Source organism: Azolla caroliniana, unplaced genomic scaffold (assembly GCF_043228905.1).
Source record: "Azolla caroliniana isolate FFs.n. ecotype wild unplaced genomic scaffold, voAzoCaro1.0.p SCAF_3, whole genome shotgun sequence".
NCBI lineage: Eukaryota > Viridiplantae > Streptophyta > Polypodiopsida > Salviniales > Salviniaceae > Azolla > Azolla caroliniana.
The window spans coordinates 20,454,002-20,469,364 of NW_028230438.1; the positions used below are offsets into that span (position 1 = coordinate 20,454,002).

General features: G+C 36.7%; 1 protein-coding gene and 1 long non-coding RNA gene across 3 annotated transcripts in view; one reads left to right on the forward strand and one right to left on the reverse strand.

The window, feature by feature from the left end:
* Positions 1 to 15,363, forward strand: part of LOC147866474 (uncharacterized) — a 51,802-nt gene that overhangs the window by 2,569 nt on the left and 33,870 nt on the right. The window lies entirely within an intron of this gene.
* Positions 2,478 to 8,784, reverse strand: LOC147866475 (tlg2p-like protein a). Of its 2 annotated transcripts, none has more exons than XM_087316924.1 (8): positions 7,894 to 8,784; positions 5,173 to 5,452; positions 4,998 to 5,087; positions 4,834 to 4,908; positions 4,094 to 4,174; positions 3,813 to 3,878; positions 3,655 to 3,735; positions 2,478 to 3,283 (listed from the first exon to the last, which is right to left on the reverse strand). In XM_087316924.1, exons 1-8 carry the CDS (start codon positions 8,094 to 8,096, stop codon positions 3,176 to 3,178), a joined length of 984 nt encoding a protein of 327 aa, XP_087173050.1. In that variant the 5' UTR covers positions 8,097 to 8,784; the 3' UTR covers positions 2,478 to 3,175. The 2 variants fall into 2 exon arrangements, with proteins under 2 accessions (XP_087173050.1, XP_087173049.1); XM_087316923.1 differs by having other exon boundaries at positions 4,094 to 4,180; positions 7,894 to 8,783.

Below are 15,363 nucleotides of genomic sequence, written 5' to 3' on the forward strand. Positions count from 1 at the left end.
CTCAGTTGGTAAGGTCGCCCAATGGAGACCAGGTGTTCATGGTTTCAACCCCTACATTCCATAGTGGCATCTAGTGAAATAAGAGATATCATGGAGTAGTAAAGAGGTGAGAAAATTGGGTTTCGAACCCAAGATGTAGTGCTAGTAGTGTAAACAACTTACCACTAGGGTAAGCTAATTACAACAAAAAAGAAAGGGTTATTGTTAGAGTTGCACAATGGAGACCACAAGTGGTCATAGGTTCAACCCCTACATTCCACAATGGCATCTAGTGAAATAAGAGATACCTATGGAATAATAGAGAGGTGAGAAAATTGTGTTTCGACCCCAAGATGTTGTGTTAGTAGTGTAATGACTTACCACTAGGGTAAGCTAGCTAATTACAATGAGATCGAGATCTATCTATATATCTATCTATCTTTGCCCAGATGGATAAATTAAGAAAAAAATATAGGTTGTGATAGAGAGGCATGGAAGTTGAGCATTGAACCCAAGGCTTGGGATTGATGCTACAATATAAACCATTGGACCAAAATGTAGAGAGAGAATGAGAGATTATATGCGAATGTGTTAATTTAATTATCAATGATTAATATGGCAATGCAAATACAAAACTCCCAAGAACATCTAGGGCCATATACCGATATTGGAACCTAAAGAAGCATACATATTCAATAAATTGAATCACAATGTAAATACCTAGCCTTCAAGCTTACATTAAACTTGGTATTACAAGTGAAAAACAAGTTATCACTAGAATTGGAAGTAAAATATGATTGGCATAGGTAGATATATGGCGGAATTACATAAAAACTAGACCACCCTTGATCTCACTATTCTTCCTTGAATTTGGAGATGACTTTTGATGGTAGACATGGAATGGAGTAAACGCATACATTAGAATGTTGAAAAGCACACTTATGCAACATATGTGGATGCTAGCTCATGTAGGGATTGTTTCTTGTTAAGTATTCCATTTTTTTGATGGGCTTGGGAAATGTCCCTCTACCTATGTAAGGAGGGGGGCAACAATACTATATTGTTTTTACATACAAATAATTTAACTATATGATTTACTAGAGAGTGTGTTATAGCTCAATTGATAAGGTTGTTTGATGAAGAAAAGAAGATTATGCATTCTACCCCTACATTCCACAATGGCATCTAGTAAATCAATGAAAAAAATGCATGATGTAATATAGGGACGTGTAAAAATCAAACCTTAACCCTAAGGCCTTGTGTTGGTAGTATAACAATTTACCATTAGAGAAGAGAGAGAATTAATCTCTAATTATGATAGAGGGAGAAATGAGATAATGAATACATGCCACCCAAATGATTTAGATTGCATCATAAATCCAACAAACTTCAAGTAGTTATACATATCCAAATCATTTTTAGGTTTTCGGGAGCTTGCATATATATATATATTTAAATCTATGGTACTTCAAAGTGTTTACTTTGAATCCAATTCGCTTACGAGGATTTAACTACATAAATCTAATTTATAACAATAAACTTAATAAAGAAACCTTTACTCTCGAATACAACTACAATAATTAAATGTCCATTGCAAGGACCATATCATGCAATCAGGTTAATGGCTATGAGAATAGCATCTTCACATGAATTGGAAGTGAACGCCTAATCAAATAGCAAAAAATAATGCATGTGAAATAGAAAAAAAAGCTAGGAACAATAGGATTACCAAACTTCAGGTTATTTTTAACTACATTCATCTTTATTTGTGAAGCTTATCGAAGGGTTGATAAGAAATCATCAGCTTGGTCTTTTTAAGTTCTTGAACACGCATTGCAAATTTCATAGGTTGGCACATTAAACACTCATTATACCACCATAATTTGGATTAAGTTTGTCATACCATCAATAATTCTTTGGCTTAGCATATATAGGTTTTAACACATGAAAGTAGATGAGATGTGACTACAATTATTTCCAAAACATAGGAATAAACAAAGCAACTTCAGTCATTTACTTCTAGGCTTGCACATAATGACCTAGAATGAATTGAGATGAGCCAACCACTCATTTCTGAAACATAAGAATGGACAAAGTGATACGTTAGTTTACATATAGGCTTCTCGCACATACCTCCAATGAAAAGTACTTTCCTGTCAAAGAGTATGTAAACCAAGTTCATATATTTGGAATCCATAGCTACTAATGCTATACAACTCAATCAATAAACATATACTTTATCCCTGTTGATAGTCTTTCAGTAAACATCACATCATACTTACCAGAAAATATATAATTTATTAATTTTGATACTATTTCACTAAGTATTGTATCATACTTGCGAAACCAGGAAATATATGCTTTATTAATTTTGATACTATTTCACTAAGTATTATATCATACTTACCAGGAAATATACACTTTTACATTAAGCGCTGTGTACTTGCCAACAAAATCTCCATTATATTGCATTCTTATTTGTTACAAAAAAAACAAAGGAAAAAATGCATCAAATCAATTTAGGGTTTTCCAAATTACAAACTCCCTTAGATTATTAATCCTTCTTAACAATGTTTGTAGTTTGGTTATCAAAGCACCAAACCTGATTTGTATATATAAACTCAATTTGGATATTACATAATGTAAGGAGACTACACAAAAGTCTATCGATGTACCTGGAAAAGATAATTGATCCAATGCTGTAGTAGAAAACTAAAAAAGAGTCCATCTACCACTCACTTTCATGTACACCAAACTTGAAGCTTCTACAACAAAGAATTTGAACACTCTCGATGACTTTTGAGAGAATACCAGGTAAGTTGTGTTTTAAAAATACGATTCCGTTTCTACATAATATAATCTCATGTGTGGATAGTTTCCCCCAGGATGTTTTATGAGCTACTTTGTAGTAAGAAGAGTGCTTTGCCTTTATTACGAGACAAATTCACACATTGGTCTTTTTTTCTTATCAATCTAACGTTTGGACAGGTTTGTAGTGATGAGTTAGGTGGAACAAGGGAGCACTTGAAGTCACCTCCACTTTTATCCGGAACATCCCTTCTCATTTCATAGAGAAAGTGCCAAAAATAATAATCATGTGCTTATTTTAGAAGCAGATTTGAGGATCTCTTCTCTGTAACACCTTCTTGGCCTCAACAAAAACCAGAATAAGCTCTGAATAAAAATACATGAGTAATCAAAAGAGAATCGACTTCATAATGAGTAGAAAGATCATGAAGATACAAAGGCAGATGAGAATCATCACACATAGCACCATGCCCCCTTGCTTTTGGGTTCTTTCCGCCTGTATAGACCCACACAAATTTTATACGTTAATTTATACAAAGTTTTTTTAAGTTTAGTCCTTCAATGAACTATTAATCATCTCAATATATTGGATGCAAATTACTACAAAGTCTCAGTTTCAACCCTACACAGTCTACAATATTTGGATGTAAGTTACTGCCAATGACTTTTAAGTTTGATCTATTAAATGGCCTCAATTGAGGATAGTAATTAATGAGGACTTGAAGTTTTGATGCTACATGATCTATTAGTATAATCAATTTTTTGATGTTAATTAATTTGAGGCTTTTTAGTTTAGAATCCTATATGATTGAAAATAATAGACTCTTTGTAGCTTAGAGCTTTTAAAAATGGAAAACAATTTTTTACCCTTTCCAATTGCTTCACTCCTTGTTCAACTGATGATGCAACATTTTGTATATTGTAGTCTATACGATCAACGATTGTTCCCTAGAAGTAGCACCAAAAATACAATAAGATAATTCATTTTAGAGAAATTGTATTCAGCAAAAACATAAATTTACTACCTGGTCTATCACCAACACAGATAAGTCTTTCATAATCTGTGCTAAATCATTCACTGACTCCACTATCTGTCTCACAAAATAAAAGATGCAACAAAACATCAATATTATAATTCAGTGTCATACATACCATTGGGTGTTGAAGAGAGATCACAGTTTTGAGAGGGACGTAACTTTTTAACATAAAAAAATGATATGCATGCAACATTGTCTGACTATGAGAAATAACGAACTAATAAGAGACACAGAGAGAGACTTGTACACGATGGCAAAATGTAAGGTACCTGAATGATTTCCTTTTCTCGTTCAGCTGCTTGAGTATCCAGCCTTTTCACTTGGGACAAGTGTTGCCTGCTCTCAAACCTCTGTTCCTATATCATCACAAAGATGTCAAAATACAACCCAGAAACTGAAAGATCTATCATATTGGTAAGGAAAAAATTTATGCTTATTTTTGTAAAAAGAGCATTTGAATCCTACCTGTATTCTATAGTGTATGAAAGTAAGATATTTAAAACACAAAACAGAAACTGAAGCTAAAATTTTATCGCCTATGCAATCATAAAGTAGTTCCCATCTCATGCCAACTTTTCTCTTATCAGTTGCAATGAGGATTTTAACATTATTCTGTAACAATATTGTAATTTGTAATCATTTAACATCAAACGAAAAAATTACAACAAATTAGAAATATCTCCATGAGAAGATAACAGATATTAGATAGTTCTGGGCAGTATATGATTGATGCTTCCAGTTTCCAGCAGCAATCTGTTGTTGTGTGCAAGTATTTATTATGCAATCACGATATTCTAACCAAGTTTTGTTCTCTTACACTAGAAAAGTAACACCAGGAGCTCTGAAGCATCATATGCCTTTAGGATATTCTCCTATTCCAACACGGATTGGTACCATTTTTACTATAGGCAGTTAAATTCTTGTGCAATTATTAAGCTTGTCACACTAATAAAATATGCTCTTCTAACAGTATACCTATTATATGCCAGAGAATCAAGTGGAATCATACCAAATCGTCATTGTCATCAATGAGGATAGATCTATGACCGTTCAAATCTACACCCAGGTCAGCTCCTGATGGAGTCTGCAAAGAAACCTCTGATTCAAAGATCACATACCCAACATATAAATACAACGGACTAGTAGACAACCAAAAATAGAGCAAGGATATACATCTTGTTGTTGTCGCAATCTTTCCAAGTACCCCTTCTGTTGTTTCCGAAACTCCATGGACAAAGATTGGAGATTAGTTGCTAAAGACCTCTGTTAGTAAACAAACTTGTAGATGTAAGGAATAAGAATATTTACGAAAGAAAAAGAAAAAGGCAGACAAGGGTCTGATCCTCACCTGAACATTTTTCCTTAGGTTTGCATCTTCACCAGTGTCAGACCCAACAGATAACCGCTGAAGATTTTTTTCGCACTTCTTCAACTGAGTTGTGATTTCTCGGGTCAGTGATTCTATCATCTGCTGCTCCCCCTTGTTGTCACCAAAGATGGGCCTTAATGCCTTTGCATGGGCCTTCACCAACTCGTTCATTCTCGTGCGGGCTCTTTGCATGTCATCTGATATCTCTTCTGAGATGTCCACCCATGCAGGTGGCAAACCCACTGTGACAGCTCCTGCCCTACACCGATTGTATTTTTCAAAAACATAAAATAAGATATGGTATATGATCTAACAAAACTCTTGATCATGTGCTAAAAGCTCCAGTTGCATTCCCATTAAAGCATATTGGAATGCATATTCCATGTTCAATGCATATACTGTTATCTTTTTGCCGTGTCTTGAGGATAGTGGAAACATGTGTTTGGTTTGGTATAAGAATTATGATTCACAAGCCAATGACTACTCAAAATGTTCAAATACAGCTCATCTATCAAAGAATTCAGTGTTTCCCTGTTTTTAAGCAGCGAAATTTAGAGCCACATTCCACTATAATTTATTGGATTTAAATAATTCTACTAAATCATTAGACACTCTTTAAAAAAAATCATGTCTCCACAAGTCTTGATGTTGAGATGCCAGCTGTGAAACTTGCTTACCCTAGGGCCTTAACACACAAATGTTTACCGTAATGCAGATCTCTAAGGAATCACTTGGAAACAGTTGTAACTGCTTCCTTTGTCGTTCAAATCTTGCAGCTCCTGATGACTCCATAGGTCTTCAACAATTTAGCTTCTTTCACTGCACCTCGACCACCTGGACAAGCCAGACAGGACTATTTTATCCTTTTCTAACTGTCAATTGTCCTCACTTCGTCCACCTTCCAGTAGAGAAAACTGAACCTTATTGCAATCACAGCGACTTTGAGTGCATTTCTGTTAAATAGACACTCCCCTTTTCCTCCTTTTATGTGTCAATAATCCAAACACTACACATTTTGTTTCTTTTAAATGTTGATCATCTGAACTCCAAACAGAACACCTAACCTGTTTTGAGCTTCTTTGAGTGCATTTCTGTCGAGTAGATAGCTCCCTTTTCCTCCTTTTACATGTCAATAATCCAAACACTACACATTTTGTTTCTTTTAAATTTTGATCATCTGAACTCCAAACAGAACACCTAACCTGAACTTTTATACACGTGCCTCAGTGCTTTGGTGTTGAACCATTATTTATATCTCCCCTTCAATCAATCCAATGGGTTAACTCATTGTGTGAGTCTGAGTCAGCTTGTGTTGGAGTCCTCCCTTACAGATTGCCAAGTCTCACTCAGCCATCTACAAGACATGCTAATCCTAAGGAGCATTTTCAAAGTCAGATGTGACATCATCTCTCTTCAATCAGATCTGGCTTTCATTCTATTGAGCCATGAAAAGCCAAAACTTATTGAGTCTCCAGCTCCCAATGAACTCATCAAAGTAGGGCCAAAAACTTGCATTCATAATCAATGGACTCTTCTCGAAATTGACTCATAGGCTGTAGATGTCCCTGCTTTGGGCTTGTTTTAATAATTGACTCATAGGCTGTAGATGTCCTTGCTTCAGGCTTGTTTTAGAAATTGGCTAGCTGGCTATTGTAACAACTAACTCCTGCGAGCGTAAATTCTCTAGTACTCATACACCAACCATGTGTATGAAGAGAAGGATCCCAAAGCAATCAAGCCTAGGTTGTTTATCATATGTTGATACCTACATTGTTGCTTTCAAGGTGCTCCCCTTGTGAGCATTCAGAAGTATGGGTTTTTCAGAAAAAAGAGAACTGTGTCTGAGTTTTCATCACTGTGACAACTCCTATTAAATTGCAACCCAATTCCTATCAGCCTCAAACACACTAATGTGACAAGCTATATTTAAAGAGAAATTCCCTAGATGAGGAAATTACAATCTTCTAGCATAGACAAATGTATAATTGACCATTATAGTGTTTACAATATTGACATTTTTAAAATGTTACGGGACTTGGTACAGGCAACCTCAATTTGACTCACTGACCACAGAAGATCAAATCATCTATGAAGCATCATGATCCTCTCAGATAAAAATATAGACCTTTTGAGTCTTATACCAATTCCTCTACATCAATCACAGCACTCCTTGTGTGACAAACTTGTGAGAGCAGAATTCTGTTGATGAGAAAATTAAAATATTCTAATGAACACAGATATGGACAGTTAATGTATATGCAACATTGAACATTCAAATGTTGGCAGTTCAGTAAAACTGGTTGAATCTTGATTTGGATCTCAATGATCATAAAGGACATATAATGCATGAAGATCCTCTAAACATAGAGAGTGATGGAGAGTATAGATCTACTGCATCTCAACACAATTCAAACATACAGAGAGAGAGAGAGAGAGAGTATACATTGATTGAATCTTCTCGATTCCTAGCCTCCAAACATTACGTGAGTGTAGTCACAGTGTTTATCAACAATTAACATATTTGCAAGATCGAAAAATTCTACCATTCTTAGATTGGTGATCACATATTATCTAAAAGGCATGAAAATCATCAAATTGAGTAAGGAAGAGGGAAAGACTATAAAATTACAGAGAAATAGCAAAATAAACAATAGTGGTGAAGAGAGAGAGGGGGGGGAGAAAAAGGTATAGAACTCATACTGAGGATTGTCCATGTCCACCCCACTAACAATGCTATAGCCCGTCTTCTGGTTCATGAAAGGAGCAGTGGCAAGTTCAATGACGGGTCCTGATGAAGAAGGCATAACTGATGATGATAATGATGGTGGATCAGATGAGAGTCGAACTTGGCGTAATGCATCTCTATACTTTCTGAAAACTGCAGTTCGATTCCTAGACGCCATTCTTTTCTTAGAGCAAAAGAATCTCTTTATTTATTTGAAATTGAGCAACGATCAAGGACCTGATTTATCTTCCTTGTTTGAGCATAAAAAATAACAGTAACCCTAATCCTAACCCTATTTCTGCTTCAGCATCAGTTCCTTTATTGTTATAAAAAAACCAACCCTTTTCCTTTCTTGTTATTAAAATACTAGCTCTAATTCTTCTTCAGGATCAATTCCTGAGATCAATTCAAAAAACCAAATCCGAACTCTAACCAAGCTCTGCCTCGGTAACAATTGCCTAAAATCCACCCAAAATCCTAACCCTCAGTCTGCTTCAGCATGAGTCCTGCGATCGATCCGAAACCCTAACCCTACTTCTACCTCAGAATCTATTCCTATGATCGAGCTTTAATTCCTTTGCGGATCTGATTGTTTTTTTCTGCTTCAGCAACACTAGTCCAGAACCTCTTACCCTATTTCTGCTTCTGTTTCTGCGTCTACGTAAAAAATTAGAGTCTTAATTTCGCTCCATGAGATCCAAACCGATCACTAAACTTAATCCTGCTCCTTCATTTATTTCTGAGATCGATCCCCCCCAAAACAAAGGAAAAGAAGAAGAAGAAAAAACTAAAACTAACCCTAATTCTGCAGCGGCATCAATCGCCTGAGATCCGGCTATGGTGCCAGATCTCGTATTAAAGTCTGTCGAGAAGCAGGGGACTTGGGGGGAGGGACTGGCTTTGGAGCTTATGTGTTCCATTTGTCCGGTTTCACACTGGCCAGGACAAATTCATCCCGCCTAGGGAGGGCTTCTCCTGACAAAACAAAAATTTACTCTCACGATTCGACCCGACAAACGGTCGTGGGTATTCATCCGAGAATGATGACGATTTCCGGATGTACAGTGAGAGCCGAGTGAGGTTTTCGTCTTTGCTCCCTCGCAGAGCTTTTTCTTCCCCGTGAAGAAAAACCCAAAGGATTATGAAATTTTGCATGCCATAGTTGTTGTTTTTACCCTGATTGTAGTTTAGTGTTTGGGATTTCTGAGAAAAGGAACCATATGGTTCTATGTTTAACACACGGATAATAATAACTGGCTATGTTGGAGAGGTTCATGTTTCTGGTCAAGTTCACATGACCATGATTGAAGTTTTTTGAACTACAAACTAGCAAGTGGATTCCCATCAAACTTGCGGACTAGTCACGAAGAAGCCAACATTAATCCTACCGCTTGATGTGAAAAAAGTTTCATCCCACGAGGAAACTATCGAGGCATCATGAAGTGAATGTAATGTACCCCATCTTCCAAGCCATCTCTTCAACATTTGAACTTTTTTACTTGCTTCACTTGCAATTCTATGGGGTCAATGTGGGGGTTAAATTCTAATCCCAATCATGTACTCGACATCCCTCTATCTTCGTGATCTCAATGGTAAATTATGTGGCTTGCATGAGTACAACCATGCATATATTATGTTTGTATCTTGCTGAGAGAGAGAGAGAGTGTGTGTGTGTGTGTGTGTGTGTGTGTGTGTGTGTGTGTAAGATTTGTTTATGTATGTATAGATTATTGTCCATTCTTCCAATCATAAACACTCTCATATGAACTTTGATTTGGAAAAAAACTATAGACAAATTTGAAGTTTGTAATGACAACAAAGACATACGTAAATGTGTAGATTATTGTCAATTGTTCCATCTTCCGATCATAAACGCTCTCATATGAATTTTGATTTGGAAAAAAAAAGTTAGAATTGAAGTTTGCAATGGCAACACATACATACTTAAAAACTAACTTTACAAGTTGTTGTGATAATTGACATGAGTTCATTGTCTTCATACAATATACAACTATCAATATAGTTCGTTGTTTCTTTGTGGTATCCACTTTTCAAACTATTGTGATAGTCATGACAAGTTCTTCATCTCCATTGGTGTCATGGTCGATAAGAGAGTTTTGAAGAAAATGTAGATGTATCATGTTAAAGGAACGAGTAACAAACTAAGTTGATAATGCCCAGTGAGTTGAAGGGGAACACTCAAAATAAATTAGAAACTTTTATGAAGAGTGATGCTTCTAATATTGAAAAGTGACTAGTAATTGAATATAGAGCTAAAAATAAGAAAGTCAAAGTTATAAAGTTGTTGAGAAGTGTTTTTACCCTAATTTTTATGTAAGTGGTGGTGCAAGTGTCCTAATTTTTATGTAGCAATATTCGAGAGAATCATTTCATAAAATGAAACAGGCACAAAGAGTTCGATCTTGACCACCAAGTGATCACCTGCAATAATAGGAAAATCACCTTCGTGGGGGTGCTTGTCACCTTGACATTGACATTGACCGCAAACTTGACAACAACAAAACCTAATGAAAGGTCAAAAAATATATTTAAAGTTTATTGTCGACTTCTTTCGATTAAAATTACGATTCTACAAGTGAAGCCAATTATACAAAGATTAATGTGTGAGACCTAAAGGACCATATGCACGAATTGTAACATAAAGCAACTACGAGTTGGTTGCAAAGTAATGGAGCATACTTCATGAAACTTCATGAACCATGCCTTGAAGGACGTTTTAGCTATAAAAACTTTATGCTATGATGGATGTGAGGAAAATAAATATTGTAGACTTGGAGTACAATTGAGGTATTGTATGTTTATTTACATGAAGAATATTGTTGTTCTTGGTTCATTTTATGGTGGGGCAAAATAGTGTGGACAAAGAATGCAAATGCTAGGTTGAATGATTTAATTAAAAGATTGTCAAAGCAAACAAACAAAAGGATAAATTTGTCAAACCTTCTTGCCTTTTTCAATAACAAGTCATGTTGTCCTACACACACAATCAATGAAGTTCCAAAACATTTTGATGCAAGAGTGCTCAATCTTGGTTGAGGTGGAACCGAAGTTTTCATCCACATGTTTTGTTATATGACAAATCATAGAGTAGTCAAGCAAATTAATAATAGCCCCAAATGTAAGAGCATGATCAATATTGACAAATTACAATACATGATATAGAAATCTTGTAAATAATGTGAGGATCGTGACCAGCCACAACCGGTTACTCGTACATATATTTGGGTGCAAAGAATCGACAATGACAATGCACAGACAGAGAACAAAAAATACTAGAAAAAGAGAACACAGAGACACCAGATGTTTAACGTGGAAAACCCGAAAGGGAAAAACCACATGGAGTTCACAAACTCCAAAACAGAATCACTATGAGGGAGGAGTACAACGAGAAGCTCGAGGCAACAACCTCAAGCTCTCCTTCATCTGAAAGACGACTGTAGAGTTGCTCACTCGTTAACTCACACACACACTCCCTCTCTCTTACTCTCAGTTGCTGAGACAACTACATTGTAACTATACAAGAATAATGATTCACTGTAACTACCAAAAAAGTTGCCCTAGTTGTATTTATACATATACAACTTTCTGGCTATTTACATACATAGCCCACAAGGGGCACATTTAGACTATTTACATATATAGTCTCCCGTTTTTTATTTCGACCAAGGTCGAAATACTTATTGACTCCATCCAATTTGGTTCATTCTCTTCCCATCCAGAGGGACATGTTTCCCAACAAATAAGACCATTACAAAATGATTTTCAAACATAAGAGACAATGTTGGTATGGTGCCAATTGAATTGTGGCTCTTTTGACAGTCAAAGCTTCAAATGTGGTAACTTTGGCCCCTTTTGTGGCAAAATGCCAATGCAGACTAGTAGTTGAGGTCCTTAATACTCCTCCAAATGATATTACATTGCCAAATAATGTAGTTCAAAAAAGACTACATTAGAAAAATAACTATGAATTAATATTATGGCAAGGTGAAACATGTATTGGTTAAAAGGAGAAAAATGTAATCAAGGAATGAATACCTACCTTTGAGCCTCGAGGGAAACCTACTCATTTGCCAAACCTTCAAAATAGTTTCAACATGAGGATATCACGTGTTGCACTGAGGTAAGTGGAGGATTTTATATTGTCATGCTCCTTGTAGTGAGGGATACGTTGGAACTCGTGGTGATCTCAAAATAGGCATTTAGAAATTATTGATGTTCAAATTCATCAAGTATGATGCATGAAGTTGAGTAATGGAACACGTTCTAGTTATTGTTAGGTATTGTGTCCCTCTTGATGGGAGAAGTCGATGACCAAATTCTGGTCGGTCGGTTGATTTGGGGGTCGACTAGTCGGATTGACCAGATGGTTGACCTATATATATGTATGTATGTATGTTTGTATATGTTTATTGGTCAACCGACTGGTTGGTTTGACCATCTGACCCATAGGTCAACCATTTGAAACCAGATCTGAAAGTGAGCACGCAAGCAATATAGAGTTGAGATAGTGTGAACTGTGTGAGAGACAACATGTAGAGACATAGTGAAGGAAGTGTCGAGATAGCGTGAGTGAAGAAGACGAAGTGAAGATAGAGTAGTAGCGAGAATGTTGAGTGTTTAACAGAAATTGTGTGAGCAAGACAGAGAGAAGAGAGAGAGAGAGAGAGAGAGAGAGAGAGAGAGAGAGAGAGAGAGAGAAGGGGCAGACATTGTTTTGTGGAACTTGCCCAAACAATAGAAGTGATATTAGACAACAATTTGTGGTACCATATACCTGCGCAGGCTCTGTCGTCCTATGCACCATTGTTCTATTGTTAGCTTTGTCTCCTCTCTAGTGTTTGATATAATATTTCTTTGAGTTTTTCCCTTAGCAAGCTAGGGAGTCTTGTAATCTTGAGTTCTATATTGTTGACTAATAGTGGAAATTTTACTGCTTCGTGGTTTTCCTTGGTTTTAGGGTTTCCACGTAAATCGTGTGTATCTGATTTGTGTCTTAGATTAATTTTATGATTATGTTTAATTGTAAACATAACAAATTCGTATCACAACATTAGGTTCTAGATGGAAGGAAGTGTGACTGGTTTTCCAGGAATGATACTCCTAAACTCTCACAACTATTCTGACTCGACGATCAAGATGGAGGATCTTCTGATAGTTAGGGATTTATATGAGCCCATAGATAGGAAGGATATACCAACGGAGGTAAATAGAATATGAGTGGAAAACCCTAAATAGAATGGTTGTGGAAACCATCAAACAATGTGTAGACGTGAACATCCTTCAACATGTAGCAAACAATACAAATGCCCACGACTTGTGGCATAAGCTCTCTAACTTGTATGAAAGGAAAAAGGCTCTTAATAAAGCTTCCTTGATGAGAAAGTTGGTGAGGCTAAAGTACACAAATGGTGATAGCGTTGTGGTGCACATCAGTACTTTCATGAGGTTAGTAAACCAGTTAGCATAATTGAAGTTCCCATTAGATGATGCGATGCAAGCCTTGTTACTATTGTGTACCCTACTGGACAGTTGGGAGAACCTAGTAGTGTCACTTAGTGCTTCTTGCCAAGAAGAGAACTTGTCTTTACAAGTAGTAAAGACAAGCATTTTGAACGAAGAGACAAGAAGAAAAGGTCAGAGTGTCTTGTCTCAATCGGAAGCAAATGTGGCAAAAAACATTGGTAGAGGAAGAAGTAAACATAGGAGGAGTCTACAAAATCGAGACAAGTCTCATGCCAGGTCAAAGTCTAGAGGAAGACTCACATGTTGCTATTGTGGGAAAACTGGTCATTTCCAAAAGAATTGTCGACGCCTTAAGAAGGACAAAGGCATTGTTGATGATGTTGAACCCAAAAAAAATTATGATGAGAAAAACACCTCAGCCATCACAGCCAGTGAGGAGGAACTACTATTCATTTCCAAACAAGCTAGGGTCAATCTTGTAAATGATGAGTGCTCTTGGGTAGTTGATTCTGGCGCATCGTTTCACCTAACTGTGACAAGAGAATGTTTCTCATCTTACTCATTTGGTGACTATGGCTATGTAAAGATGGGAAATGATGGAGCATGCGAGATAGTTGGTATTGGAAGTGTGTGCTTGCTAACATCAATTGGTTGTAGCCTTGTAGGTTAATATTGAAGGATGTGCGACATGTGTCGGATGTCACACTGAACCTAATATCAACCAGAAGACTTGACAACGAAGGCTATAGTGGTAGTTTTTAGAATGGTATTTGGAAGGTTTTCAAGAGAATTTTGATAGTGGCCCGAGCACAAAAATTGGGTACATTATATGTAATGCATGCAAAGTTGTGTAGATATGAGGCCAATGTGGTAGCTGACTCAGATGGTGAGTTATGGCATAAAAAGCTTGGCCACAACAGGGTTGCTTTTCACTCTAGGCTACTGAAAAGAAGAGAATGTGCACTAGAGTTGGTCCACACAGATGTATGCTTCATAGATGCTCAATCACATAGGGGTGGACAATATTTTGTGACATTTATTGATGACTATAGCAGAAAGTTGTGGGCTTTCGTGCTGAAGTCTAAAGACCATGTGTTGTTAGTCTTTAAAGCGTTTCATGCAAGGGCTGAAAGAGAATCTGGACAGAAGTTGAAAGATGTCCAAACAGATAACGATGGTGAGTCTAAAGGACAATTTTAGTTGTACCATAAGACTCACGACATAAAACTTGAGTATACATTGTCGAAGACTCGCGAGTTGAATGGTCTCGTAGAGAGGATGAATCAAACTATAATGGAAAGGGTAAGAAGCATGTTGTCACATGAAAAACTTCTAAGATCGTATTGGGCTGAGGCTATGTTGACAAACGGTTTATCTTATAAACAGGTGGACAGGTAGAATGTGTCTTACCAGCACTTGAGGGTTTTTAGATGCTTGGTGTATATGCATGTTACAAAGGACCAGAGTTCAAAGATGGACAACAAGTCTAAATTGTGCATATTTCTGGGGCTGACATACAACAACCAATCGATGAGGTTGAGTTTGAGTCGGTCGTCTCACATCAACATGCTGATGCACATTAATCTGAACTGGATGAAGAATCAACAAACACAATTGGACATGATCCGGTTGTTGGAGGAAGAAGATACTCACTTAGACAAAGGAAAACATCCTCTCGGTACCCAACTAGCCAATATGTCATATTGACCGATGAGTATAAACTCGAATGCTATGAAGAAACTATGGCAGATGAATACAAGGAGAAGTGGTATAGTGCCATGCAAGATGAGATGGACTCCTTGCACGAAAATTACACCTACGATCTAGTGGAGCTACCGAATGGAAAGCAAGCTCTAAGAAACAAGTGGCTTTTCAAACTGAAGATTGGAGAAGATGGCAACTCACCTAGATATAAGGCATGAATTGTGGTGAAGGGATTTCAACATAAAAAAGGTGTTGAT